The sequence below is a fragment of the Desmodus rotundus genome, chromosome 11 (genome assembly GCF_022682495.2).
Source record: "Desmodus rotundus isolate HL8 chromosome 11, HLdesRot8A.1, whole genome shotgun sequence".
Lineage (NCBI taxonomy): Eukaryota > Metazoa > Chordata > Mammalia > Chiroptera > Phyllostomidae > Desmodus > Desmodus rotundus.
In genome coordinates, this window is record NC_071397.1 from 1,760,465 (window position 1) to 1,787,798 (window position 27,334).

Below are 27,334 nucleotides of genomic sequence, written 5' to 3' on the forward strand. Positions count from 1 at the left end.
CTGTCCTCTTCCCCCACTCTCTAGCCTCTTCCCCCCAAAAGACTCTTCTTTGGTTCTGGATCCCTGAAATATACAATTTTCTGCTCAATTCTAGGCGATCAAAGTTTGATTCTAGAAGATCCATGTTGGTTCTAGCTCATCAAAGGAGGCGCTGGTTCCTCCAGCCCAATGATCAACCACTTTGGGTTAATGGTCTTTAGAGACTCCCCAGCTCTCCCCGACCTCTGGTTCGTGATGGCACAATACAATCCCCCTGCCCTCCCCATCAGCCGCTTCCAAAGCTCAGAAGACAACTCACTGGAAGCATGAGGGATGTGCCGGGAGGGCCAGGGGCCCCATCTGATCCAGGGAGCCCTGCTCGGCCAGGGGGGCCCTGGAGTGGGGAGAGAATGAGGAGCATAGGTGACAGATAGGGGGATATTAGAGCCCTAGCATCATTCGGAAGCCCCCACCCCCGCCCACAACAGGATAAATGCAGATTTCCCTAGATCTTTCCTGAACCCCACCCCAACCCCGTGGAGAAAAACGAGGGGAAGACACCAGAATACTGTTCTCCTCCCCAACCAGTCTGCCCCTCTTTGTGAGTACTGGGGAGCACACCAGTCCCTTGTTCATTGATCAGCCGGCTAATGAGAAATTACTAAGCATGGTGCCCCACTGGGTTCTAGTGGCTTCTCTGCAGGCCTCTCCACCCCCCCTCACCAATAGAGGACACTCCCTTACCCTCTCGCCAGGGTCACCAACTGGGCCTGGGTTGCCCTGGATGCCAGGGGGACCAGTCAACCCCTGAGGAACAAAAGAGGAGGGGTCAGGTATGGGCATCCAGAGAGAAGATGGGGGTGTGTGGCGGGGGAGCGGTCTTTACAGAAGAGATCTGCGGATCTGGGGGCTTTGGTTGGAAGAGCGCTCTGGAGTTCTACGAGGCCTGGACATATGTGGGGAAGACACAAACGAGTATATAGGAAGGATTTCTGAGAAAAAAATAGAGGCTTATGGGTCACAGCTAGACTCACCGCAGGGCCTTCTGGGCCAGGTGGCCCCTCCACAAACATACCCTGCGGAGTCAAAGTTTAAAAGTCAGAGGCTACAGGATTAGCACCCCTCCCTCTTACCTTCTTCCCACTGTCCTCAGCTCAATGACCAGAGTGACTTACAGGTTCCAGCACCGCAGGTTCCCCCTTCTCTCCCTTTAGCCCCCGAGGTCCACGGGCAGCCTGAGGGAGACACACGTGTAACCCCCAGTGAGGCCTGAGAGCAGCCAGGACCCTAGGGCTTCTCCCATCCCAACACCCACCTTCATTTTCAGGTCTTCTGGAGACCTTGACCCTAACCCAAAATCCCCTCTCCCTCCCCCAAGACTCTTCACAGACCTCCAGGCCTGTGAAGGAGACCACAGGGCTCCCCATACCCCAGTTCCCAGCCCCACTTCAGCAAAAACAACCTTCTCATCTCCCTGAGAACCTCCTTCAGGAAGATCCTCATACCCTTCAAGGGAATCCAAACCCCCCAACCTTCCCAAAGCCTCTTCTGCGGGACCCTCCTTATCCCCCAAACTTCCTCTGACCCCAGGAATCCTTAGAACCTTAAGAAACCGTCAACCTCCTCACCCTAACTCCAACCCACCAAATTAGAATCTCTCCAAGCTTATGGACAGAGAGGTATGAGGGTTTGGGGGAAGAGCATGGACCTGTATGAGAATCTAACGTGACCTATGGAGTCTTCAGAAAAGAAAACATGAATACCCGCATGCACCGACTTTTTCTTAGAATTTTAAGGAATTCACAAGTTTAAAACTCCCTGGAGGTTAAACATCCATACTGTAAGTAAATTTGGAGGGCAGTTCCCACTGATATCCCAAACTCAGACCCCATAACTGGTCTTTGAAAAAATACAGTTCTTGGGCTAAGTTGCTCAAGCCTCCGAGCAGATCCCCTCAAGTCTCCACAGTTCCTCTCCCAGCAAGGCCACTACCCCCTCCCTCTGGCCCTTATTTGTACTCTGAGCCCACCAACTGCCTCCCTTCCACACTTCCACTCAGATGCCCACCCCCAGCTCTGGGGCCAGAACCAAGATGAGGGCAGGGAGAAGGGAGGACATTCACCACCACCCCCCAACTCTCCCAACAAAGATCTCCAGGATGCCCCCTCCCCCTCCATCCTGACCAGACAGTAACGATCAATTTCCAAACTCTCCCACATCGCAGATCGACTTCAAATTTCCAGAAAGCAGCATTAAAAAAAGGCAACAGAGGGTAAACGGTGGCAATATTAGAGAAGGGAGGTGTGGCATGAGGCAGCAGGTAGAGAAGGTAGCTCTAGCTGCAAGGCAGGCAAAAGATGAAGTGAGTAGACAGGGAACACCCCAACCAACAGGTAGTGGTTGAAGACATGGAAAACAACTAAGGGAAACAGAATGAAGGGACAAATACTTGGAAGCAAGAATGATGCCAGGGCCAAGAAAAATTAAACATGGCCAAAATGGTCAGAAAATGAACTGGACAAACAGGAAATGGTTGGACAGACAAGAAGTAGCCAAGAGCCCTGGCTGGTGTGGCTCAGTGGATTGAGTACTGGTCTGTGAACCAAAGGGTTGCCTCCTAGCTGGGGCACATTCCTGGGTTGCAGGCCAGGCCCTCACTTGAGGGTGTGCAAGAGGCAACCACACACCGATGTTTCTCTCCCTCTCATTAAAAAGAAGAAGAAGAAGAAAGAAGCAGCAGCAGCAGCCGCCGAGAAAAGAGAATCTAGGAAGTGAACCTTCAACAACAACCCAACTACAACAACCAAGAGGAAGAAGAGATGCACAAAGCAGATGGAAAGTGACTTTTGGATAGGGGCTGGTGACAATGGAAGACAATTCTCCCAGAAAACACAAACACAAAAGCACGGGCACACAGGAAATGACCACGATAAATGGCTAGGCCCACATGGAAACTTTATGATCGGGGTGACCTGAGACACCCAGAAAGTAACTCATGATCAAATGACACTGTCACAGACAGCATGAAAAACTAGGCAAAGTACAAATAATGCCCCTTCCAGTCTAATACGGCACAGTCACCAGACGGACGGCATGACTGGAGAAGACAGGAAGGGGCAGACAGGCAGTGGCCCATAGGCTAGAACGTGTGACCTAGGAAACAAGATCATTTGGCAGCAACATGGATAAAATTGTTTTGACCAGGAAGAAACGATGGAGACAGACTGAAAAGGGACACAAGGTAAGGGCTTATTGACCAAAAGCTTTATGAAATTCATCTTGATTGAGACAGGAAGTGGCCAAAAAAGACAGGAAGTTGCCATAGACTTTTTAAAAGTCCCATTGCCCCAAGCAGAAGAATCCATAAAGAGTCACAGGGTGAGACATTCGGCAAGGGAAGGCAGGAAGTTACATATTCAAGCAGCATATACACCGTGTGTGGAGAGAAAATGGCAAACCACCCATGAGAAGTAGCTCACAGCCAACAGACAGTAATGAAAAACAACAGGAAGCAGTTCTCGTAGCTCCCACTGGAGGTCAAGAAGAGAAGTGGAGCTCCTTTCACTTACGGCTCCTGAGTGGGCTGTCTCCGCAGAGAGGGCAGGGCCGAGCTCCGTCTCCTCACGAGAATCGTCCCCATAGCCATAGGTGTAATCGTAGGGCCCTGCCGGGGGCTCTGTGCCACCCTCCCCATATTCCTCTGTCAGGAACCTGTTGGCTGTGGAGGGGACCTGGAGATCTGTCTGCTCCTTCCCGGGGATGGGGAGGGAGGGGTAGACAGGGGCATTAGGGCTGAAAGGAGTTTTCTCCGGACCCCAGGTGTGAAAACTTCTAGCCCAAAGGATTATGAAGGTAATTGGGCCTGGAGTTTTTCTCGCAAGAAGAGCAAGGGGAGCAGTTGTACAGAAAGGCAACAGCCATCACAGACCCTAAATCAGGAGGGATGTCCAGAAAAAGGGCTTGGAAGGAAGAAACTGTGAATAACAAGAAGGATGGCCAGAGGGCTGGACGCAGTGTGGACAGTCCATGGACATGACAGGCGATGGAGTTTAGGGAATGGCCAAAGAAATGGGTGGAGAGAAAGGTAGAAGAGAACAAAGGACAGCATTGGTCAGAAAATGGCTCTTAGGAACAGAAATATGACACAGGAGGTAAAACCATTTGACAGCAACGTGGAGAGGAGGCTACTCCGAAATCACAGAACAGTGGAGGGAGACGTGGACACTAAAGAGAAATGGTGGTACTAGAGAGACAAGCAGACCCACTGGTCAGGAATGACCAGGAGACAGAGACCATACATGAAGATGACGAAGAGCCCTCTGGCCAGAGGGGGGGCTGACTCATCAAGATGGCATGGGGCCTGGGGGGGGGGTCACAGCTACCCACTGCCCCCAGCTGGGATGCATGTGGGGGATGGATTACCTCCTCAGGGGGTGGCAAGGGGCTTGACTCCAGGACTCCTTCCTCTTCACCTGGGGTGGGGTACTAATCCCAAGGAGAAGGGGGAGGAGAGTAGCATGGGGGTGGGGTGGGAAGGGACAAAGAGAGGTTAGCAAGAAGGGCAGCAAAGCAGCCAAAGCAGCACCATGTCCCCCTCCCCAAGGGTAGTGTCTGTCTGTGCTAGGGGTGGAGGAAATCTCAGATCTTGCAGCCCCTTTGGAGGGGACAGTTTAGGGAGAGTGACTCTCTGTGATCACAGAGGTTTGGAAACAGAGATCTGGATGCCCTGGCTCTACCTGCCAGTAAGCGCTGCCTCTGGTCCTGAGGGGTCCCCAGAGAGTGGGGAGGGCTATCTGCTGAGCTGGGTGTAGGGAGTGTGGAGGCTGGCCCCATGCTGGCCCAGAACCTCCAATTCAAGAGGGTCTCCAGCCTGGTGAGGGGGATGCTTGCCAGGCTGCTGACCTCTTGGCAGGTGGGGTAGGCTTTTGGGATGGGATGTGGCACCACCTGGGGGAAGGGGGAGCCCTGTGGTTGGGGCTCCCAGGCCTCTACAGCAGAGAGACATGGGAGGGAGCAGTGAGGAAACTCCTATTATCTAAATAGATGGCGTCTTTCCCCCCACTTGGGTGGTGGGAGGAATAAAAGAAAGGAAGAGGTCTCTCAAGTTTACCTGGTAATCAGGGGTCGTCCTCGCAGTCATCACATCGTAATAGAGGGGCTCGTAGTCATAGTGGAGAGACTCAGTGGGCTGGGGTTGGGGAAGGGGCAGCAGGACAGGTAGGAAGGAGTGGAGGGTGGGGGGAGGGTAGAGTCAGGGAGGTGAGATGGTTCGGGATTGGGGAACGGGATAGGCATGAAATTGGGAAACAGAGTTGGAGATGAAAAGAGAGGTTGGGGGACAGCAGAGAGATGGGGAGAGGCGGGAAGGGGGGGATGGATCCCGCATGTGGGACAGAAGCAGACACAATTAAGAGATTGGCACTCTGATCTGAGACCACTGACCCCAGGTCAAAATCTGTCACCCTAACCTTCAGAACTCTGCCCAATCCAGAGTCTCCCTGCCCTTCTCCCCGCACTGCCCCTTATCCTGCACCTCCATGTACAGGGGGCCAGAGATGGCCCCGCCTCCACCGTCCAGAGACTCTTTTGGGATTCCCTCTATCTTCTATTCCTTCCCCATTTCTCCTCCTAGGTCTCACCATTTCAACTTCTTTCTCCCTGTTTCTCTCTCTCCCCTAATGTGCTCTCCCATCCTCTGTCCTAAAGCCTTAGCCCCTCACCCTCTCTCCTAATCTCTTAATTCAATGAAGGGATGGGAAACCCAAGGACATAGTTCCAGGAAGACTGGCAGAAGAGGAGACACAAGGAGGGGACACAGTTCCCAGCCACAAATTCTTCATAATGATTCTTTTTATTTTTAAATGAAAATAAAAAGGTTGACGAATGAGGACTGGGGGGTGAGTGGTGGGAACAGGGAGGTATGGTTGGGGAAGGGCATTACGGAGGGGAGAACAGGAGGCCCAAAATAGGATGGGGTGCTCTGAACATCGGAGGAATTCTCTTGGGGGGATGTCTGAGTGTCTTCCCTCCCTGGGGTGTGCTTCAGTTTGGGGTCCACCTAGCTCCCTCACCTGTCTCTGGGGTTCCTGGTTTTGGGGCCTATGAAGTCTTGAAGGTTGCTGCTTTGGAGATCTCTGGGCTCTGTAAGAGTGCTGTTTCTGAGGTCTCTCCTTCCAGTTCCCCTCACACTCCAGCTCCTTCTGTTCACAGGATCCATAGGCAGCTCGCACCCCCGGAACAATGACAAGCTCCTGGACATCGCCCTGCAAACATGAGGAAGAACGCCAATGGAGGGAGGCAGAGAGGGCTTCAGAGGGGGGCAAAGGGTACAGTTTGGGACAGAGGGTGGGAGGCCAATCCTAGACATAACTATATAATGGGAGAAGGTCCTCACCAGCCCTCCACGTGCACAGCCCTTTTCAGTCCCCATTGGACCTTCACAACAACTGGGAAGTCAGTAGTGCAAGGATCTTTAGGCCCACTTTTCAGATACATTCCATTCAGAAAAGTCCAGAGGCACTGACTGGCCCAAGGTCACTAACAGTGGTAGAATCAGGACTAGAATTCGTACCGTCCAACTCTAAATTCAATACCCTTTGCCTACTCCCTGCCCCTGTGCCAATGCTTGATTGAGCTTTTCACAGGGGCTCCTGGAGACAGTGCCCAGACTTCATTGTTCTGCCCTCCCACTGGCAGAACAGTGATGATGAGAATGCCCAGGACCTCTAGACATGAGGGAGGGGGAAGCCACTTCAGAATTCCAATGGCTTTTATTTGTGCCCATATGTGATGCTTAACAAACCCTGCCTTGTATTGTAGTTTGGGGTACTGTCTCATCTCCAGAGCAGATGGGGAGCTCCTTGGAATGCCGGAAACCTTATGTTATTCTTCTGTTTTCCCTTTGGCAGTAGGTAAGCAGACATTCAGAAAATGTTAACTTGTTGGGTGGGTGGGTGGATGAGTGAGTGAATGGGGGTTCAAATGCATGACTTAATGGGAAGTGTGATGAATGGTGAAATGAATGAATGAATGAATGAACGAATTGGTGGGTAGATAAATGGGAGGTAAGAGCAGGTGGAAACATTCGTGGGCAGGTAGATGGGTGGAAGTGAACAGATGGATGAATGAATGGTTGGGTAGAGCGTGGGTAGGTAAGGAAGTGGGTGTGTGAGTGGCGGGTGAATGGTTGTATGCATCCTTATTCACATGCGTAGATGGGGTGAGTGGGCGGATGAGTGAATGAAAGGACGGATGGATTAAAGAGAATAGATGAGCGGAAGGACGGGTTGATAGATACGTGGTTTGAAGGAGGAATGGCTGAGCCGGGGAAAATGGTCAAATGGGTAGATACAAACCTGAATGCCTGGGTGCTGGGTGAGTATGTAACCGGATGCATGGGTAAATGGAGGGGTGAGTGGAGGAGTGGATGAGCGAGTAGACAGAGAGAGGGGTTGAATGGATGGGCAGATGGGCAGAATGATGGAGACTGAATGACAGAATAAGTGGCTGTGGACAGTCCCGCCATATAAGCGGCCACCATATAAGTGGACGCCTGGTTCTCATTCAGAGAAAATTAGCCCTGGGGATAGGAAATTGGAATGTAAATTCATGAGAGGGAAAATGAGGGTTAGGGTATAGGAAGATGGCGTGCTAGGGCCAGAAGAGGAACAGACACAAGACAGGGGGCAAGAAGTAACTCTGTTCTCTGACTGCTCTGGTTACCTCAAAGACTTCTTCATCCAGGATGCGGGCACCGAAGATGATCACTCCACGCGTGTCCAACACTGGACGCGCACTTCGGGGGAGGGGCCGGGTGACCCGCTTCTTGCAGTCGACAATGAGGGTGACAGACTGGCCCTTCACAGCCACACCCACACGGTGCCACCTGGTCGAGGTGGGAGAGGTTCAAGTGACTGACTGAAGGAAGAAAGTCAGCAGAGCTGGGAAGCAGCTGACGGAAGGGTTAGGGCCAACGCTAGTACTAGCCGTGACCACAGTGGCTGTCATTCACTGAGTGCTTGCAGGCACCAGGCACCAGGAAATAAGTTTCTCTTTCGACTCTCATGATCCTAATTAACCCTATTTTACAAACACAGAAATGGGAGTGCCAGAAGCCAAGTAACTTGCCCATAGTACAGGCTAATACTACATGCACGGATTTAAACCCTAAAGCCCAAACTCTAAGCTACAAGTGACTGAAGTCTGAGCAGTGGGAAGTGAGGTATGGCCTAAATGGTAGGCAGGGTTCCCTAGTTCAGGGAGTGGGCGTTCTGGAGCAGTGGCCAGAGGGGAGCTCCCGAAGGTGCTGGCCAGACAGACCGGAGGAGCAGACTAACTTACTTGCCATCTGCTAGGTTGAGGCCTCTGAAGACTGGCTGAGCTGGATGTCGAGGTCGGCCAGTCTGATCCTCATATAGGAAGCGGACATGTCGGCCAAGCTCCAGGCCCAGCTGCTGGATGCCTTGGGCACTATAGAGGGTCAGGAGGGGAGCCTGGAGGCCAGGGCGGGTCCGGACAACAGTCAACAGAGAGAAATCTTTGGGAAAACCTCCTGGGACCCAAAAGAGACATACACAGGTGGCACGAAAAGCAAAGAGAACCATAAACTCATTCCCTTCAGGTTTCTGATCTCAAATCCCACCCACGACCTAGCCCAGCTCTCCCTGCCCCACCACATCACCCACCTGGGAAGAGCTGGCGAGTGGGTGCGCTGAGCTGAGCAGGTCGGGACACTCGGTAGGCCACATCAGCTGGGCAGATGCCTCTTGCCTTTCGGACACCATCGGGGAGGGAGGGGAACCTCAGGGCCCGGAGCACATCCACAGGGGGTGTACCTGGGGGAGTCCATGAGGGTCAGGGGATGGGACACGCCCTCAGGAGGGCCTAGAGAGGGGGCATTTGTGGTCTAGAACTCAGCTTCCTGGGATTCATGCTCCCTGGGAAGGCACAGGCTGCCTTTCCTTGACTTGCTCTAGAATGAATGGGAAGCCAGAGTCACAGGCATTCCTGCTCGCTCTCGCCCCTCTCCCTCCCAGCACCCTGTCACGCTTACTCTCTGCCTACCTCTGCCTCACAGCCTATGCATCTCTCTCTCTTCTTTTTAAAAAATATTCTATTTAATTTTTTTATTTTAGGGAGAGGGGGGAGGGAGAAAGAGAAGGCAAAAAACATCAATATGAGAGAAAAATATCTGCTGCCTTCCATTTGTGTCCCTGGGGATGGAACCAGCAACCAACCCAGGCACATGCCCCCACCTGGAATCAAACTGGGGACCCCCTGGTTCACAGGAGGATGCCCAGCCAACCCAGCCACACTGGTTGGCCAGAGCTCTCTATTCTCTCTGAATATCTCTCTCCACTCTCCAGCCATCTCCCCTTCTTTCTCTCACCGTCTCTCTTCCTCTCTGTCTCTGTTAGTCTTTTTCTCCCTGCCTCTTCTTTTTCCACTTCCCTCACACTCGGCCCACCTTTCTCTCTCCTTGTCTTTCCCCCACCCTCCAACTCCCTCTCCATCTTTCTTGGTTTCTGGGTCTCTGGCAACTGTCCTGTGTCTCCAGCACAAACGACATCTGGGCGATCGATCATCCTGGGCACCGAGGTGCAGGGGGGCCCAGGGGGACCAGAGAGACAACACCTCTACGGGGAGGGAGCTTCGAACGGCTGCAGTTCCCAAGTTTGGAGAGGTGGGGACAATTCTGACCATAAAGAGGAAGGAGATGCAAGAAAGAGCCACCCAGGAGCCTGTGCCCCTACCTTGGGAGAAGGGTGGAGGGCAGGGTGGGGGGAGAGCCTGAAGCTGCCACGTGGAGCCAGAGCAAGTCCAAGGCCCCGAGCCACACATCTGTGGATCCCATCAGAGTCCTCGCCCAAAACCCGGGAGAGCTCCCCACGCCTGAAACTTCAACCTTGCCCCACCGCCCCTGCCATTCAGTGTCCACAGTTTCAAGACCCAGGCCACCAGCCCTACCCACCTAGAACTTGTGTTCCTAGGGCCCAAAGCCCCAGGAAGACAAAGGTCACCTCTCCATTTCTTGCTCCCTGCTATACACACTCCTCACACCATCAGCTCCAGACTGGAAAAATTCCAAAGAAAGTTCCTGCAAAACTTTCACAGAAGCCTGGGGCAGGGCAGGGGCCAGAGCTATCAGGAGAGCCGAGCTGGGCAGGGTGGGTGAGGTGTGGGCGGGGGAGGGGGCAGGCAGAGAAAAGGCCCTTTGAGTCCAGGAGCCAGGAAACCACGGCCTTGCCCCCTCCATCCTACCCCCGCCCTAGCCTGGCCCCCGAGTGTGGCAGCTCCGCAAACACAACACACAAGGGCTGCTTTGAGAGACAGATGGTAAGTGAGACAGAGACACAGAGACCCACAGAGACCCCAGGCTAAGGGGACCCAGAGGCACCCACCCTCCACCAACCCCCAGGAAAGTGCACTTCCATCCTATAGACGACCCACCCACAGGCTACCCACCTGTCTTCCCACCACAGGCCGCATATGTGCCCCACTGTCTCTGGCCTCAATCTGCCCCACAGGCTCCGCACCGGCAGCCCCATCAACCCACCACCACCACCACTCTGCCTCTGGGCCCCACAATGCCTCGCTCATTACTCCTTTGAATTCTGCATTATTAACCCATTTTCCTATAGAGTTCCACTTCTAACAACTCGGTTCTGTCTCCCTGCCTCCATGCTATAGGGCCCCTTTTCCCCTAAGAAAGACTCCTAGAGTCTAGACGTTGCACACTTGTTCCTTGTCCTGCTCACAGCTTGGAAGTTCTTCCTTCTGTAATCTAATCTGAATCCTTTATGTTGCTATTCTGACCATCTGCTCTCAAAGCAGAAAAGAAAGGAATAGTCAAGTTAAAGGCAAATCAGTTTCCAGAGTTTTCAGGATGGGGGGGGGCTTGCTCCAGCCTGCCTAGGACCCAGGTGCTCTCCGCTCTCTCCCCTCTGACACCAAAGCCCCTTTCCTAGGAGCCAGGAATTCTGGACCCTGGGAAGAAGAAGGAAGAGATTGGAGTTGGGAACACCAGGGTCCCAGGAGAGCCCCTGTTGGCCAGAGGGGGCGGGGTGGGGCAGGAATGCAAAGAGTTGGCTCCCACCTCAGACACCTGATCCTGGCCTGTCCAGCGGCCGTCCTGTTGGCAGCCAGCCCCAGTATTCCCCAGAGCCAGCCGCGTGGCAGCATCGAGGGCACAGGGAGGGGGAAGGGGTTCCTGTCTGGGAAGCCAATGGAACAAGTAGTTCAGGCACCCCTTCTTTCCCTATTCACTAGGCTGTGCGCTCTGATCCACAGATGCTCCCCCTCAGCCCCAAGACACAGGCAGAAGGTTGGAAGACATACCCACACCCCTCACCCATCTGCATTGACATCGACCCCATCACCCCATTAGCGGCTGGATCACACTGGCCCTGGCCGCCTTCTGCTCTCCCCACAACCCCAGCATCCAGCCCCACTCACAACTCTCTAAGGTGAGACTCCCCTTTAGCCTTAGCTGCCCTCCCCAGTCAATTCAAGGAGGGAAAGAGATTCCTACCCTGGCTCCAAGGGACCCAGGTGTCCTGTCCTCCACCCCAGACCTTTGATCCCCTTGATGGACTCAGAAGCTCCGCCCCCGGCAGCAGCTGCCCCCTACCTGGGGTACTCAGAGCCCCAGACTGACTCCGAGGACTCGGGGGTAGGGACCCCTCTTACCTGCCCAGGCTGGGGCCCAGCTTAGCCCCAGCACCAGAGGTACAAGCAGGAGGAGGCGATGGCAGCGGCTGAACCGCTGCATGGTTGATGACCAGAATACCGCGGTCCCAGGCACCCAGGAGCGCCGGAGGCAATGAACGTCCCGGGCTGACAGAAGAGAACGATCGGACTGTGAGCCTTGGACGCGTGGGTCCCAGGGAGGTCAGAGGCTCTTGGGTGGCAACTGCCCTCGGTGGCCCAGCTCCATGCAGCGAGGTGCTGACAGCCTCCCGGCGCTGCTCCCTCCTCGGCGGCCGCAGCTCCTGTCTCCTGTGTGTCCTCGGCCACCCCTGTGGCCCAGAGCCCCCACCCCGCCCCACGACTCCAGCCGCCCGCCCACAACTGCCGAGAACCCCCGCCCCACCTCGGTCCCCACCTGGGGCGGGGGAGCGGGACAGGAATGCTCCCTCGCTGATCCCTCTAACTGTTCTGCCTGCTCCTTGCCAGGACTCAGTGGCCTACACCCTAAGATTCTCTTTTCAGGAACCCCAACGTCTCTTCCCCAGCCCCTTCCTTTTCTAGGACCCAGACGTCCAGTCACAGCCCCCTCCCCTCAGTTCCTCCCCCTTGGGGGCCCACAGCCCCCTTTCAGCAGAGTCCTGGGCGGGGCTTAAGAGTACAGTGGGAGGGGAGAGGCGGGTCTGGGGGTCGCTACCCCCCCCCCCAGCTCCTCTCCACAATTACTTCCCCCTCCCCGCCCCATATAATTACAGAGCAGCCGGGACAGGGGTATTTATAGGCAGGGCTATAGATAGTGGCTGGAGGCCTGGGGCTGGGAGGCGAGGGCTGCAGGGGGTCGGGGGTGGAGGGCGGGGAGGAAGGAGGGGTGGAGAGAGCCTGTGTGGGGGACAGAGACTGGACAAACAGGCTAATCATGTCCCCAGAGGTGAAAACGGGGGGATGGAGTAAGGGAGGCCCGGAACCCAGGTGAAAAAGGACCTGGTGGAGACACATGGGGACAGTCTGCGCTAGTTGGAAGTCTGGGGAAATGAGGTCACTCGAGGACAAGAGGCCCCTCCAGGTGGGCAACGGCTGAGAAGGCTGCCGCAGCGCCCGGTCCCCAGGCGAGCCCCAGGAACGGGCACGGCGCCGGGTCTGCCCGGAGCCCTCAGCTGCCGGCGAGGAGACGCTGGCGAGGCGAGGCGCCGCTGCCCGCTGTCGCTAGGAGGGCGCTAGCGAACAAGGCGCCTTTGAGAATCTGCCGCCCCGCCCCCAGCTTGGCACCCCCTCTTCCCTCTCCCCGACAAAGCGTGCCTTGTGTCCCCCCACCCTGCGGCTGCCCCTCAGCCCCAGGGAACCTCAGCCGCAGCGTCGGCATCAAGGGAGTCCGTCCAGAGGTCCCGACCAACCGGATACCACCCCCAAACACACCCAGCCAGTTGTCCACCCCCAAGGCACCTCAGACCAGAAAACAGCGACTCCAATTTGAAAGCGATTTTATGTGTGAAAGAAGGAAAGAAACCCAGAGAGAAGAGCTGCAGGGCAAAAGTCATGCAGCCCCAGCACCCCACCTCTGAAGGCCGGCCATCTCCCCTAAGTTCTGGGTCCTGTGTCCCCAGCCTACATCGCGTGCGCCCAGGGCTGGTGGAGCACCCTTCCAGCACAGCCCAGGCCCCTTCCCCAAGTCAGACGGGAAGAGATGGGAGGGGAGGAGCTCACAGGAAGGCCCGTGCTTGGAGAGCCCCAGGGACACACCGTCTGGAGGCCCTGCCGTTCCCAAATACCAGCTCCACCACTGGCATCTCTTAGTCAACCTGGGAAATACAGCACTTCTTTGAGTCTAACTGTAAGTCTCTATCCTCGGAGGAAACTAAAAATAGCCAACGGGCTCCTGCATCCCCACCCACCCCTTCGCCACCACACCACCGCCTTGGGTTTCAGTCCGGCTTCAGAAGGGGAAGAAGTGTAAGAGGTGGCTCCGGACAAGAGACAGTGACAGGGCCTCCTGGCTCTTCCAGAGTAGCCCCCATCTGCCAGACTTGGTTAGAAGAAGGCCTGCCAGAGCCCTACTCCCCTGTCCAGCAGTTTGGGGGGCCTGCCCCCACATATCCATTTCTGGGGGCATCGCGTACCCAGACGGGGAGCTAAGGGAGGCAAGATGAGAAGGACGCAAAGTCCTGGGAGCAAGGCCAGTGCTTGTGCTGGGGGAAGATTATTCCAGGCAGCGGGTGACAATCACCCCAAATTATGGCAGACCCAGACAAATTCAGAGACTCAAGGCCACTGAAGAGAGAGGTCCAGCCCTCATGAGGATCTGGGGTCCCCTTGGAGCGTTGATGGACCCTCGGAGGTCTCAGTTCTGCCCTACAGTCCTCACCTCGCCAGGACTCTGAAACATGGCCCCTCCCCACCCTGCCCCAAGGCTTGGAGTCCCTCTCGGACGTGTACTCCTCAAGTGTGGGAAGCACCACATTCCCGTCTGGGCTCAGGCCAGCTGGTGGGGCGCCTCGAGCATCTCCATGAGGAAGGTGTCAATGGGGGTGTCACCAATGAGCTTGAAGAAAAACAGATGCTCTAGACACTTAAGGCCGATGGACCTGAGGGCAGGAAGACGCAGCAGCAGCTTGGCAAACCTGAGGCGAGGGGAGAGGAGTGGAGTGAGAGCAGGAATCGCATGAGCCCTCAACGCACTCTTGCAGCCCCCTGACCTCCGCCCCTGTGGGGCCTCGGCCCCCAGTTTCTCCCCCCACAGCTCCTCCTCACCGTCCCTGCTGCTCAGGGTACTTCTGTTTGCAGTAGGTCTCCAAGGATGCATACACTCTCTCCCGGAGGGCCTCCACCTCACTGGGGCTGGAGAGGCCCTTGGCGTCTGGAACAGCAGGGAAGACAGAGGAGGGAAGCAGCAAAATCAAATCAGGACAAATGGAGAGACATGACCCACATGATAGACCTTTCCGGCCCCATCTAATTGCCCTTCTCCGGATGCCTGGCAAGGGAAGCAGGGCACACTGGGATATGGGACGGGGTCAGAAGGGGAATGTGGCAGTGGGTGTGGGTTGTTCTTGGTCAACTGGGAGACTTCCCAGCTGAGGGTACTGAGGGGATAGCTGGCTAACTCAAGAGTCTCTAGAGAAGAGAAGGCTCCAAGGTTGCCTGCTCTGGAAGGAGGGGACAGCACCCTCTTACCTGGATTGAACAGAATGATTGCCCTCAGGCAGCCAAGCTCTGTCTTGTCCATCCTCATGTCACGCATTTTGGACACTAGCTCTGTCAGCACCCTGGAGAGGGACCTGCAGGTCACTCAAAGGTCACAGCTCAGCCAGCCTTGGACACGGACCAGCCTATAGCCCGTCCCCCTCCACTTATAGGCCAGCCCAGTGGAGGGCCACTGACCGATCAAAGATGGCGCCCACGCCCGCAGAGTGGGCGGAGTTGCGGTGCACGTGAAGACCGGTGGCCAGGAGGATGCCGTCCCGGACATCGATAGATCGATGGGAGAAGGAGGCTATGAGGAGCTCGTTCCAGCCTGGGCGGGGGGGCAGCAAGGGTCAGGAGCCAGAGATCAGGCCATGGGGTTCAAAGGGCGCCAGGGAGAGAGAAGAGGTGGCGAGGTCAGCGAGCGCCGCTCCGAGTGTTTAAGTGTGCACTGGGTTCACTGGTGGTCACGTCAAAGTGGGGTCCAAGGGACACAAGGTCACTGACCTGCCCGTAGCAATATGACCTGGTCATCCAGAGGTAAGGAGGAAAAGTGTGGGATCCTCTTCGCCCACTCAACAAGCGTAAACAGCTGTTTGTCAGCTGCCTGACAGATGTTAGTCACAGGGTCGTTTGGCTGCAAGGGATGGGGGGCAGGAGTTACAGGAGGTTTGGAAGTATACTGCGGTCCCCCCTCGTAAGAGACTTTTGACACCCCCTTCTACAACACAGTATTTCTTCAAGCCCCATCTAAACCAATCCCTATAAATTAGGCTTTCCTTCTGGAATTCGTGAAAACATTTACTTGGGACTTGCCTGTGGTTCTGCCAGCCACTGGGATATTTTGGGGGTGGGGACGGAGGGCACTATCATGCCCGCCTCTGGTACTTAAGAGACCTTGTCTGGCAGCACTTCCAGTCCCAGTGTTAGGAGGGTTGTAAGGGGAGGGGAGGGGGAGACAGAACAGACCTACGCTCCCACCCCCCATCACCAAGAAGAGTGGGTTGACCCCATCACTCACGCTGCTGCTGCTACCCCCAGTTCCCCCAGGACCCTCAACGCCCTGGTCACTCTTCTGCTCCACAGCGAGCTCTGCCTCCAGGATCCTGTCCACAGGCATCTCCTCAGGGGCTCCCCCAGCCCCCTCCCCATCCCCGTCCTTGTCCTTCCCCCGCTGCCGCTCCTCCTGTACCGCTGTGGGGGGAGGGAGGAAGAAAAGTGGAAAGTCAGCAGCCGGCCGCGATGAGGTTCTGAAGTGTCCTTAGGGCCTTACCGGGGTCTTGTGGCCCTTAGGAGGTATTTATAGGAAGCGGGGAAGTTGCTACAAATGCCGACGGACTAGGGGCAGTCGAGAAGCAGGGGTTAGAAAAGGTCACATCAGCCAAGAAAAAAAAGGGAAGGAAAGTGTAAAGGAATTAGAGAAAAAGGTAACATTTAAACTGAGGGCCTATTACATACTAAGAAATGTGTCAAACATATTTTAACATTCACTTTGTTATAACAACCCTGTGGGCCCTTGTCTTCATTTTATTTTATTTTTTTAATATGTCTACTGATTTTAGAGTCAGAGAGAGAGAAACATCAATGTGAGAAACATCAACTGCCCGCCTCCCACACCCACCCCAACCAGGGACTGAACCGCTACCGAGACACACGCCCAGACCGGGAACCAAGCCCCCAACCTTCTGGTGTACGGGACAAGTAACTGCGCCACCCGGCCAGGGCCTTGTCTCCATTTTTAAGGATGAAGAATCGCGGGCTTGGAGAAGTCACATAGTTTGCCCAAGTTCCCACAATACGTGGTCAGTCACACATCGGAGCCCAAGCCTGCCTGCCTGCCTGCAAGTCCTGTGCTCGTCTGACTCAGCAGAGAGGCAGCGTAGGGAGCACTGCCCTGAGTCTTCGGAGACGTGAGTTCTGATCCCAGCTCTGCCACTCTCTCACTGCACCATCGTGGAACACTAGGCCTCAGGCCCCCCTCTAAAACGAAGACTTTGATCAGGATATCCTCTAAAGTACCTCTCTCAGAGTTCCAGCATCAGACTGAAGAAAATACGGTAAAGAAGAGGGAAGGCAGCCCTGAGGCCCTCGGTAAAGTCAGTAGCTAACGAGAGTAGAATGCCAGAGTTTGAAGGAGAGACCACAGTGACAGGGAGATAGAGATGAGAGAGGGAGCACTGGGTCAAAGAGCGGACGAGCTACTCAGGTTAGAAAGACCATACAGAGAAGCCCATCATGGGTGCGGAAAGTCATCCCACCCTCACCCCAGAGTAGGCAGGGGCCACGGGTGCCGGCCAGAAGCAGAACCTTTAAGAAGGAAACTCAAGGGACCAGATGGAGGTATCGGGGAGAAGGGCTGATGAGGAGGGGAGAGAAATCAAATAGCGCCCTCTGGAGGAGAGAGGAAACAGTCCAGCCTTCCGGAGAGGTTGGTTAGAGGTTTCCCGGTCGGTCTTCCTCCCCGCCCCCCGCCCGTAGGGTAGACTGGGAAGCCTGGGTAGGACAGGACCTTACCTTCCCTCTTCATGCCAGTGGCCAAGCACTTCTGGTAGCGGCAGTACTGACAACGGTTCCGCTGGCGCTTGTCCACTGTGCAGTCCTTGTTGTCCCGGCACGAGTAGGTCAGGTCCTTCCGAATCGTACGCTTGAAGAAGCCTTTGCAGCCCTCGCAACTGTAAACCCCATAGTGTTTGCCTGCAGGCGGAGGGAAACAGCAGTAACAAGGCTGCATGTAAATCCCTCACCGTTAAGTCTTTTGCCAAACTGCCTTCAGCAAACTTGAAAGTCTACTCTGCATTTGCCAAATGCAGAGCTGGAGGATGAGGGCACGAGGGGCAGTCCGGTCCCACTCTTCCCTCTGACCACCCCCATCCCAAACGTGAGCTTCAGGTTCTTTAGCTCTCACTGGGCCTCCCCCTGCTCACTTGCTCCAGAGAAACCCCATGAGGCCCCGGGAATCCCATGGGGGATGATAAATGGCAGGCTCTCTCTCTCTTCCTCTCCGTTGGTCCTCTGAGCCCCGTACCTGAGCTTCGGTCCCCACAGATTGCACACAGTCGTTTGCCAGCTCCAGGGCCACCTGGAGGGGGTGGACAGTGCAGGCCCCGGACCCCTAAGACTGGTGGCTTCACATCTTCAGGGGTGCCAGACCCACCCCCAGGGAGCGACACTGTTGAGTTAATCTGGGATAGGGGAAATAGGGAAGTCATGGGGAGACTCACTGGGAAAGAGAATCTCAAAGGTGATGGAAGTCATGCCCTAACGCCTAGGGAGGGCCCTGCATTGACCGTCCCAAAGGGCGTTATTTATTACACTGCAGGCCACGTGAAGGGCCAACCCTAGAGCACAACCCCGAGGTTAGACATACAATGTCCCCTGAAACTGTGCAACACAGTGACCCTGAAAGGCATGTATCTCAGAAGGGCAGATGGGACCGAAGGGGCAGAAAACCACTGATAGATGAAAGGGGCCTTCACGATATTAGGGTTCCTTTATAGGGTTGGGGAAGAAGCATGCATTGCAAGATCACCTCGGGAAGGACACAGGGTCTCACAAGGACCACAGGCCTGCCAGAGTTAGAGGTCTGGAGGTCAGTGAATCATGGGCAAGTTCACACAAGAATCTGGGGTCACAAGGAAAACAAGGAAATGAAAGTGGAGAGGTAGAATGTGGGTCACGACCTCTCACCTGAGGACTGCTGACAGGCCCGGAAAATCCTGGGGGAGCTGGAGGGGGCAGACCAGGGGACCCCATGGAAGAGCTGATGACTGGGAAGGGGGAGCCCAGCGGGGGTGGTGGCATTGGGGGTGGGGGTGGAGCCCCAGAGCCTCCAAGGGACTGGGCCGCTGAAGATGGTAGAGGTGGCCCAGGAGGAGAATGGGGAGGAGCACCTTGGGAAAGGGGATTTTGGGAGGAACTGTCTGGGCTTCGGGAGTCTGAGGGAGGGGTACACAGAGGCACAAAGACACACACACAGGAGAGACAAAAAAAGAAAATGAGTCTTCGATCATGCACCTGAAGACTTTTTCACATCCTCCACTACTCCCTGCCCCATCCTCTACTTCCACCCCTACCCCCCCACACTCACCCCCATTCCCTGCACTCACCCCCATCCCCAAGTCGTTTAACTCCTAATTATGGCGACAAGGAGGAAAGTTCACAAAGGAAAGGAAGATAATTCAGGGAAGAAAGAACTCCAAGCAATGGATCTGGTTACCGCAAGCCAGACGCCCAAGCCAGTCTTGTGTGGGTGGGGCAACACGTGGGGTAAACCCTCCATTCCCAGCTTACAGCCCGAGCGTGCAAGAAATAGAGATAGGCGGAAGAGACCCCTTCTAGGACGCAGGACCAGCATTCACACGTCCGGAGTCCTCCAACTCGAGGATTCCTGGCCCGTGCCGGGGAGGGGCGGTGTGTAGGCCCTCAAGCGGCCAGGGCTAGGAGCGCCGAAGCTTCCCCCCCACCCCGCCCCGCCCCGCCCCGGGGGCAGGGCGCTCAGGCCCTCCAGAGGCAGGGGACGCGTGTTTACAAACAAGGGGGCGGGAACGCCAGGGAAAGAGCACTGAGGGAGGGGGGAGAGGGTGCACAGAACACGGTCACTGGCTCAGAAGTCCGTTCGCTCGGACACTCACCCCGCCCGCAGTCGCCCATCCCGTCCCGTCCAGTCTCCCCCGGCTCCGACTCCGGCTCCGGGGTTTGTTGTTCTCCGGCTGCCGCCGCCGCCGCCGCCGCGGGATCCAGCCAGGGCCGTCGCCGCCGCCACCGGGACGCGACCCCACAATGCATTTCTTTTCGCACCCCCACCGGCCCACACTGCCCTGCGGCATGCCGCTGGGGGAGGAAGGGCGGGCGAGCAGCCCAGGACATGATTCCTGGCTGAGTGTCGAGATACCGAAGAGGTCCCAGAGATTCCCAGGGGTTGAGCGAGGGGCTAGCTAAGCACGAAGAAACCCCAAAGGAAAAGACTCTGGTCTGGACCGGATCGAATTAAGCGCTTCGATCTTCTCTGCACCAAAACAACAGGACCTGTGTAGCAGCCATCTTGGTATAGACGGGAAGTCTCCGAGCTAGTTCCCGCCCCCTCGTCGAGCTGAAAACGGAGGAAGCGGTGTCCTCCGGCCAGTTAGCTGGCCTCGCCCACCCTCCCCTCGAATGACCTCCTCACGCATGCGCGCCAGGGCGGGCTGGCTTCACCGCTACCGGAGTGCCGACATGTTGGTAAAGGTGTTGGGACCGAGGTAGAACAGAACTTGCTGTTCTCGCGGGAGCTGGGACTGCCACGTCCGAGGAAACAGAAAGGAGAGGATCCTGGAGCCGGTAAGAATTTCCCGCTTCCCCCTACCGTCCTTTCCAGGTTTTTTCCCCCACCTTGTCATGCAGGCGTGGGCCCAGAGAGTCCATAAAGTGGATGCTCGAAGCTTAGAGTGGTGTCCCGGGGGCTCTACATACAAAAGGAGGGTCAGAATAAAAAGAACGAGTCCTGGGAACAATGCGGGCGGGGGCAGAATGGAATGGGAAAGCGGCCCACAGAAGTGGATGGAGGGCGCGAGCGGAGTATACCCTGCATAGGTATAGAGGTGAGGATCAAGTGGAGTCACTGTCTCTGTCCTTCTTGTCAGCGTGATGGCCAGAGGCCTGGGGGCCCCCCTCTGGGTGGCCGTGGGACTGCTGACCTGGGCGGCCTTGGGGCTGCTAGTGGCCGGACACAGGGGTCATGGTGACTTGCACGAGGACCTGCACGAGGACTTCCATGGCCAGAGCCACTCACATGAGGATTTCCACCATGGACACAGCCACGCCCACGGCCACAGCCACGCCCATGGCCACGGCCACACTCATGAGAGCATCTGGCATGGGCATTCCCACGGTCACGACCACGGACATTCACATGAGGACTTGCACCATGATCATAGCCATAGCCACTCCCATGAGAGCCTCTACCACAGAGGACATGGACATGACCGTGAGCACAGCCATGGAGGCTCTGCGGAGGCCCCAGGCATCAAGCAGGACCTGGACACTGTCACTCTCTGGGCCTATGTGAGTCCCAAGGAGACAGGGGAGAGAGGGCCTGGTTCCGGATTGTTGGGGAGCCCAGCACACCTGACCCATGACCCTCCCTCACCAGGCACTGGGCGCCACAGTGCTGATCTCCGCAGCTCCCTTCCTCGTCCTCTTCCTCATCCCTGTGGAGTCCAACTCGCCGCGGCACCGCTCTCTGCTCCAGATCTTGCTCAGTTTTGCCTCTGGTGGACTCCTGGGAGATGCCTTCCTGCACCTCATCCCTCATGCCTTGGGTAAGTAATCTCAGGTCTCTAGCTCAAATCTTAGTATACTCTTTGGGCAAAGGCGTTCTTTCTCCTTCGTGATCCCTGACCTTCCAGTATTTCTGCACATTCACACCCCTGGGGTTGGGTATTCATTCTCTCATCTCGCCTCTTCGCCCCCTCCTTCCAGAACCTCATTCTCACCACCTTCAGGAGCAGCGGGGACATGGACACTCCCACAGTGGTGAGGAAGGGGTGGGTGGAGACAGGGACTGGGGTGCTGGGGAAGGTCCATCCCTCCCAACTCTTCCCCTACACTTGAGGAGGAGGAGTCAGGAATCCGCATCTCCCTTACTGTCTCATTGCCTCCCTTCCCAGGCCAGGGCCCCATTCTGTCTGTGGGACTGTGGGTCCTTAGTGGAATTGTCGCCTTTCTTGTGGTGGAGAAATTTGTGAGGCATGTGAAAGGAGAACATGGACACAGTCACAGTCATGGACGTGGTCACGCACACGGAAGTCACGGACAGGGAACACAGGGTAAGCCCAGGAACAACTTCCTGAAAGCCACCTTGCTCGCCTCCGAGACCCTGCATCCTACTGCCCTTAGTTAGGAAGGGACTTCCCTTTTGAGGACATACCAGGAGGTCTCTGTCCCCTACCATTACCAACCCTTTTCTTCTCTCAGAGCGTTCTTCAAAGGAGAAACAGAACTCAGAGGAAGAAGAAAAGGAAGCAGGGGGATTGAGGAAGCGGAGAGGAGGCAGCACAGCGCCCAAGGATGGGCCAGTGAGACCACAGAATTATAAAGAAGAAAGAACAGGTTCAGGTGAGGCCTGGATCTGGGTCGGTAATTAGCTCAGGCAGGGGGCATCATCATGAATCACATGGAGTACGTGCGACGGGTAATGGCAGGTGTCTGGGAGACACTGAGGGGCTGGGTGCGATGCGGTTTCGGGGCGGGGGGGGGGGGGCCGGGGGCGGGGAGTGTGATAATGGCTGAGCAAGGCCAGGATGGGGGTGATGGAGCATCTAATTCTTTTGTCTTCCTCTTCTGCTGTATCAGACCTGCGTGTGTCCGGGTACCTGAATCTGGCTGCTGACCTGACACACAACTTCACGGACGGCTTGGCCATTGGTGCTTCATTTCGCGGGGGTTGGGGACTGGGGATCCTGACCACAATGACTGTCCTACTGCATGAAGTGCCCCATGAAGTCGGGGACTTTGCCATCTTGGTCCAGTCTGGCTGCAGCAAAAAGCAGGTTGGTATGATGTGCACCAAACGTGATTGCCTCAAACCCTTCACCCTCCGCTCAGCCACCCCAGACCCGAGACTGCTGCTCCTTAGCTCCAAACAAATCACACTGTTGCTGACAGTAAACCTAGAAATGATGGAGAACTCTGTTGCCTTTTCCTGTAGTCATTTCTTGAACTGTTGACCATAGACCATCGCAACGGTTTCTGGGGGTTTTTCATACCACATTCATCATCCTGGATCACTGAATCAGAAGGTCTGAGGAAAGGACCTTTTTTCTTTTTTTAAACCCTCAGCCAAAGATATTTAGAGAAAGAGGAACATCGATGTGAGGAAGAAATATCAATTGGTTGTCTCCCGTACGTGCTCTGACCAGGGGTCAAACCCACAACCTTGGGATGTGCCCTGACCGGGAATCAAACCTGCAGCCTTTTGGTGTATGGGGCAATGCTCCAATCAGTGGAGCCGCCCAGCCAGGGCTGCAAAGGACCTTTTTGATATCTAAGGTTTTTCAGAAAGTGTTTATTCTAGACCTTTGCCCTTTTTTGCCATACTCTTTTGTTCCCAGAGACACATGTCCCACCACATATGCCTGTACCCCACGGGCCACATCTAAGCCACTGATAAATCGGAGATACTGACGAGTGCCTCTCTTTTCTCCCCACCAGGCGATGCGTCTGCAACTACTGACGGCACTTGGGGCGCTGGCAGGCACCGCCTGCGCACTCCTGACTGAAGGAGGGGCGGTGGGCAGCGAAGTTGCAGGTGGCTCAGGTCCTGGCTGGATCCTGCCGTTCACTGCAGGTGGCTTTATCTACGTGGCCACGGTGTCCGTGTTGCCTGAGCTGTTGAGGGAGGCGTCACCACTACAGTCGCTTCTGGAGGTGCTGGGGCTGCTGGGGGGAGTCGTCATGATGGTGCTGATTGCCCACCTGGAGTGAGAGGCGGGATTAACTGCCCCCACCCCAGCCCCAAACCTCTAAGTCCTCAGTGTCAGGGATCTGCAGAGCTTGGGGGCCCTGGCCAGAAGCGTCTGCCAAAGGAAGTTGTATAATAGGGAAGTGCTGATTTTGGCTTGAGGACAACAAGGTTTGGCAGTTTTATGGGGCCTGTCGGGATGAGAATGAGCGGCCAGAGGGACCATAGTGTTGGGCACCTGCTGACCATGTTGTTGGATTTGGGGGGCTAAATGGGGCCATGTAGAAAGCTGGAAGAGACCAGTGATGGCAGCCTACCTACCCCACCTGTTCTCAGCTGCCACACAGATCTCTCCAAGGTCCTCCTCCTCCCTCCCTCCTTCAGGGAAGATCAGAGCCCCAAACCAGGGGAGGGGGGTGTGGGGATAAACATCTATTAAACATCCATCAATCGTGTGTCCTGATTTGGAAGTGATTCTGCCGGGGCGGGGGGTGGGGGGCGGGGCTTTAGTTACTAATCTCATGGCCTGATTTTTATTTTGTTTCTAATTTTTATATTGCTGTTTGAATCGAGGGAATGGGGTGGTGACCGGAAATAAAGTCCTTGAATCTTCCACCCCAAACGCAGCCTTTGTCTTTTTGTTGGGGGTGATGAGGGCCCCTCATCTTTCCACTCTTCGGGGCCCCAAGTGTTAGTGTGTGGCCACGCCCCCGCGGTGGGAGGTCGGCTGGAGCGGGAGGCCTTGGGTGGTGTAGCCTACGTTGACGAGGCTACAATTGGCCTGGCTTTGCTCTCGCCACGCCCCCTCTGTGCCCGGATTGGCTCAGTGCGGGGTTGCCCGTTCTTCCACCGCCAGCAATGGCGACTCAGCTCCGGCTCCGCTCTGCGGTAGCCCTGGTCACAGGTTGAGGGGGTGCTCTTTCGGGGCGGGGTGGGGTGCGGGTATGCCGTCAGGGGCGCGCCCTTGGCCTGTGCAGCCGCTGAGCCCTCTGGCCGCTGGTCCAAGTTTTACTAACTTTGCGTCTTGTTAACCTCTGACCCCTGCCCATTCTTCCCCGTTCCCCACCCCTTCGTGTTCTTTCCTGCCGCAGGTGCGGGCAGCGGCATCGGCCGAGCAGTCAGTGTGCGCCTGGCCCAAGAAGGGGCTGCAGTGGCCGCTTGCGACCTGGACGGGGCAGCGGCACGGGAGACGGTGCAGCTGCTGGGCGGGCCGGGGAGCGAGAAGAGGGCGCACGCTGCCTTCCAGACTGACGTGTCTGAGGCCGGGTCGGCCAGGGGCCTGCTGGAACAAGTGCAGGTGAACGCGAGCGACCTCGTTCCCTTTAAAGCGCTCACACTGCCTCCACCGCCCCTGGCTGTTTGTGGTTTTTTGGTGTGTAACCTCCCTCTTCCATAGGCCCGCTTTACTCGCCCGCCATCCGTCGTTGTGTCCTGTGCGGGCATTACCAGGGATGAGTTTCTGCTTCACCTGTCTGAGGATGACTGGGACAAAGTCGTAGCTGTTAACCTCAAGGTGGCGACCTCTGAACCTGTGACTTCTAGCACCTTCAGCCCGGGAAGGGAGTTGGGGATGACTGTCACCCCAACTGATCCTTCCTACCTTGTTACTCTTCTCCCCCTTCCCCCAGGGCATCTTTCTAGTCACTCAGGCTGCAGCCCAAGCCCTGGTGTCCAGTGGTTGTCATGGCTCCATCATCAACATCAGTAGCATCGTAGGGAAGGTCAGGTTGAGTTGGGATGAGTTCAGGGTGTAGAGAGGAGGGCCTGTCCTTTGGACTCCTGCTTCATCCCAAATTTCTAACTCACCTATAGGTGGGGAACGTGGGACAGACCAACTACGCGGCATCCAAGGCTGGCGTGATTGGGCTCACCCAGACCGTAGCCCGGGAGCTCGGACGGTTAGTCAGATGCCGGAGGGTGCAGGGGACTTTGCTGCAGCGTGTCCGAGCTCTGAGGGAGGGGTCATTGCTCGGTCTTCTCCGGAGTCAGCAGTCCCTCTCCCTTCCACAGATATGGGGTCCGCTGTAACTCTGTCCTTCCAGGGCTCATTACAACACCCATGACACAGAAAGTGCCACAGAAAGTGCTGGACAAGGTAGGAGGCCATGGGTGGGGGGCAGAGAGCAGAATCTCTCAGAGACCCGGCTTCTCTGGGCTTGAGGGAGCGAGTGAATGCTGGACACAGTACCTGGCAAGAAGTAGGTAATCAGTAAGTGCACAAGGAGTGAAGACAGAAGGAAAAAGGGTAACAGATCCAAGCTACAAAAAAATCCGTAAAAGAAACTTTCAGCCACATACGAGTGTTTTGTTGCAGATGACTGCGATGATTCCAATGGGCCATTTGGGAAACCCTGAGGGTGAGCACGGAGGAGGCGGCGGCCCTGGGGAGGGCCCTGAATGAACAAATGCTGAGTCCATGGCATCTGGGAGGGCCTCACCAGGGTGGATGGTTGGTGTGCGTGTTTTGGGGGGTTGGGGGTGTTATTGGTGGGCTCCTTTGGGTCTATGAGAATGAGTAGGGTTCTGCCCTCCCCTCATTATTCCCATAGATGTGGCAGATGTGGTTGCCTTCTTGGCATCTGATGACAGTGGATACATCACTGGGGCCTCAGTGGAAGTCACCGGTATGAGGCCACCCTGGGCAGGGAGAGGGCAGAGAAGTGGAGCCCAGATGGCATGTGAAAGCGCATGAGGGGACTCTGGAGCCACTGAAGGAGGGCAGAAGTTCTCAAAGGCTGGGGACAGAAGTGGGTGGGTGTTCCCCAGCCCACTCGTCTCCACCTATGCGTCTGTCCAAATGTTTCTGCCCCTCCCAGGAGGTCTTTTCATGTAACTGCCTCAAGGACCCTGGACTCTGCTCACTCCCCCACCACTCCGCCGGGCCTCCTGCCGATGAGAGCTCTGAGTTCCCAGGCTACAAAGGGGTGGCAGTGTATGGCTCAGGAATGCTGAATATGGGAGGCAGGGGTGCTTGTGACCCTAATAAATTCCAAATCCTCTTCCCTGCCACCTCCAGTTCTTGTGTCCAAGCCCTCAGACCCTTCCCTCCCTCCCCCTCCTTTCCCTCTCCCGAAGGATTGCTCCCTTTCACTGCCCTGTCTCCCAGGGCAACCCCTGCCGCCGGGTGTGAGCAGAGTGTGTGTCACTGTGTATTCCTGACACTCTGGGTCCTCTTGGAGGGAGGGGTCTTTGCCCCACCCCCTACCACTAGTCCTGCAGCCCGAGTTTCCTCCCCCCCCCCACCATACCCTGGGTTCTTACTGTCACCAAGAGTGATTTGTTCATGGCCCCATCCCAGCGTCCAGTCTGGCCTTAGGAGGGGGTCTTGGAACAGGTGGCACTCCCCCACCCACCCCTCTCTTTTCTCTGAGTCCCCCTCCCCTTTCCACCTTACAATAGCTGCAGCCGGCCTGGGGTCCGATGGGGGGGATTACAGGAGGGGGCCAGGATTAGGGGAATGGACCAGCGATGAAAAGAGCTGGAGTGTAGAAGGGAGGGGGCTGGGAGGAGGAGGAGGAGGAAGGGGAGGGGGTCTGGCTAATCGACTCTGGAGCCCACATAAGGACTGGCCACGGACTGAAGGAGAGAGGACAGGGAAGTAGGGGGGAACTGGGGGAGGGGGTGAGGGGACCCACTGCCGCCTTGTCCCAGACACAGACCACCCCCTGGCCGCTGCAGCCCAAGTCCGGGATCCCCAGCTCAGGCAGGAGGAGACGGGGACGCCTATCACGGTCTCTTTTCCCATGAATCTCTCTCATTCCCTGCCCTCAATGGGGGTCGCTCTGCCCCTTCCTCTTCCTCTAGCCTCCCGGTCCCCTTCCTTGACTGCAAAGTCCTGCCCGGTTCCCACTGCAGACATTCGGCCCCTTGTGCCCCCCCCCACCCACACGCGCACACCCCCTTCCCGACAGGGGCTCCATCTTGTGTGCGCGTTCCTGCTTCCGCGTGGTGCCTCCGTTACCCCGTTTCTCCCGTGCGCCTCCCTCCCCCGCCCCGGGCCGCGGCTCCTGATTGTCCAAACGCAATTCTCGAGTCTCTGGCTCCGGCCGAGAGTTG

General features: G+C 56.3%; 4 protein-coding genes across 10 annotated transcripts in view; 2 read left to right on the forward strand and 2 right to left on the reverse strand.

The window, feature by feature from the left end:
* COL11A2 (collagen type XI alpha 2 chain) overlaps positions 1–12,210 on the reverse strand; it is a 29,023-nt gene extending 16,813 nt beyond the window's left edge. The window contains exons 1-13 of one of the 5 annotated variants that reach the window (XM_024557719.4): positions 12,083–12,210; positions 11,668–11,814; positions 8,664–8,813; positions 8,320–8,530; positions 7,702–7,864; positions 6,051–6,242; positions 5,090–5,167; positions 4,402–4,464; positions 3,549–3,728; positions 1,155–1,214; positions 1,014–1,055; positions 724–786; positions 299–373 (exon numbers count right to left, since the gene is read on the reverse strand). In XM_024557719.4, coding sequence (XP_024413487.2) covers positions 299–373; positions 724–786; positions 1,014–1,055; positions 1,155–1,214; positions 3,549–3,728; positions 4,402–4,464; positions 5,090–5,167; positions 6,051–6,242; positions 7,702–7,864; positions 8,320–8,530; positions 8,664–8,813; positions 11,668–11,749 — 1,359 coding nt within the window. In that variant the 5' untranslated portion in view covers positions 11,750–11,814; positions 12,083–12,210. Of the gene's footprint in view, positions 1–298; positions 374–723; positions 787–1,013; positions 1,056–1,154; positions 1,215–2,162; positions 2,283–3,548; positions 3,729–4,401; positions 4,465–5,089; positions 5,168–6,050; positions 6,243–7,701; positions 7,865–8,319; positions 8,531–8,663; positions 8,814–11,667; positions 11,974–12,082 lie in introns of those variants that run through there. The other 4 variants (XM_053914176.1, XM_045193349.3, XM_024557721.3 and 1 more) reach the window with 4 other exon arrangements.
* Positions 12,211–13,125: 915 nt separating this feature from the next.
* On the reverse strand, positions 13,126–19,895 carry RXRB (retinoid X receptor beta). Of its 3 annotated transcripts, none has more exons than XM_053913750.2 (10): positions 19,473–19,894; positions 18,529–18,776; positions 17,867–18,023; positions 17,356–17,535; positions 15,863–16,035; positions 15,349–15,478; positions 15,040–15,172; positions 14,833–14,924; positions 14,410–14,515; positions 13,126–14,279 (listed from the first exon to the last, which is right to left on the reverse strand). In XM_053913750.2, exons 1-10 carry the CDS (start codon positions 19,705–19,707, stop codon positions 14,132–14,134), a joined length of 1,602 nt encoding a protein of 533 aa, XP_053769725.1. In that variant the 5' UTR covers positions 19,708–19,894; the 3' UTR covers positions 13,126–14,131. The 3 variants fall into 3 exon arrangements, with proteins under 3 accessions (XP_053769725.1, XP_024413534.3, XP_053769726.1); XM_024557766.4 differs by having other exon boundaries at positions 14,833–14,936; XM_053913751.2 differs by lacking the exon at positions 18,529–18,776 and having other exon boundaries at positions 14,833–14,936; positions 19,473–19,895.
* Positions 19,896–19,914: 19 nt separating this feature from the next.
* Positions 19,915–23,900, forward strand: SLC39A7 (solute carrier family 39 member 7). Its single transcript, XM_024557765.4, has 8 exons — positions 19,915–20,157; positions 20,460–20,880; positions 20,969–21,137; positions 21,298–21,351; positions 21,486–21,644; positions 21,793–21,933; positions 22,171–22,367; positions 23,029–23,900. The coding sequence occupies exons 2-8, from the start codon at positions 20,464–20,466 to the stop codon at positions 23,299–23,301; spliced, it is 1,410 nt and encodes a 469-aa protein (XP_024413533.2). The 5' UTR covers positions 19,915–20,157; positions 20,460–20,463; the 3' UTR covers positions 23,302–23,900.
* A 196-nt stretch (positions 23,901–24,096) lies between these two features.
* On the forward strand, positions 24,097–26,280 carry HSD17B8 (hydroxysteroid 17-beta dehydrogenase 8). Its single transcript, XM_024557838.3, has 9 exons — positions 24,097–24,182; positions 24,370–24,575; positions 24,675–24,791; positions 24,907–24,999; positions 25,091–25,176; positions 25,289–25,373; positions 25,593–25,635; positions 25,828–25,902; positions 26,095–26,280. The coding sequence occupies exons 1-9, from the start codon at positions 24,137–24,139 to the stop codon at positions 26,109–26,111; spliced, it is 768 nt and encodes a 255-aa protein (XP_024413606.1). The 5' UTR covers positions 24,097–24,136; the 3' UTR covers positions 26,112–26,280.
* Positions 26,281–27,334: the final 1,054 nt, after the last annotated feature.

Coding starts and splice junctions, on each gene's coding strand:
- RXRB (XM_024557766.4), bottom strand. CDS start 19,707: ATGTCCTGGGCTGCTCGCCCGCCCTTCCTCCCCCAGCGGCATGCCGCA. Junction 18,024..18,528: donor GGCCTGTCAGCAGTCCTCAG/GTGAGAGGTCGT, acceptor CCCCTATCCCAG/ATTAACTCAACAGTGTCGCT. Junction 14,280..14,409: donor TACCCTGAGCAGCAGGGACG/GTGAGGAGGAGC, acceptor CCCTCGCCTCAG/GTTTGCCAAGCTGCTGCTGC.
- SLC39A7 (XM_024557765.4), top strand. CDS start 20,464: ATGGCCAGAGGCCTGGGGGCCCCCCTCTGGGTGGCCGTGGGACTGCTG. Junction 21,138..21,297: donor CCTCATCCCTCATGCCTTGG/GTAAGTAATCTC, acceptor CCCTCCTTCCAG/AACCTCATTCTCACCACCTT. Junction 21,352..21,485: donor ACATGGACACTCCCACAGTG/GTGAGGAAGGGG, acceptor CTCCCTTCCCAG/GCCAGGGCCCCATTCTGTCT.
- HSD17B8 (XM_024557838.3), top strand. CDS start 24,137: ATGGCGACTCAGCTCCGGCTCCGCTCTGCGGTAGCCCTGGTCACAG. Junction 24,183..24,369: donor TGCGGTAGCCCTGGTCACAG/GTTGAGGGGGTG, acceptor TTCCTGCCGCAG/GTGCGGGCAGCGGCATCGGC. Junction 24,576..24,674: donor GCCTGCTGGAACAAGTGCAG/GTGAACGCGAGC, acceptor CCTCTTCCATAG/GCCCGCTTTACTCGCCCGCC.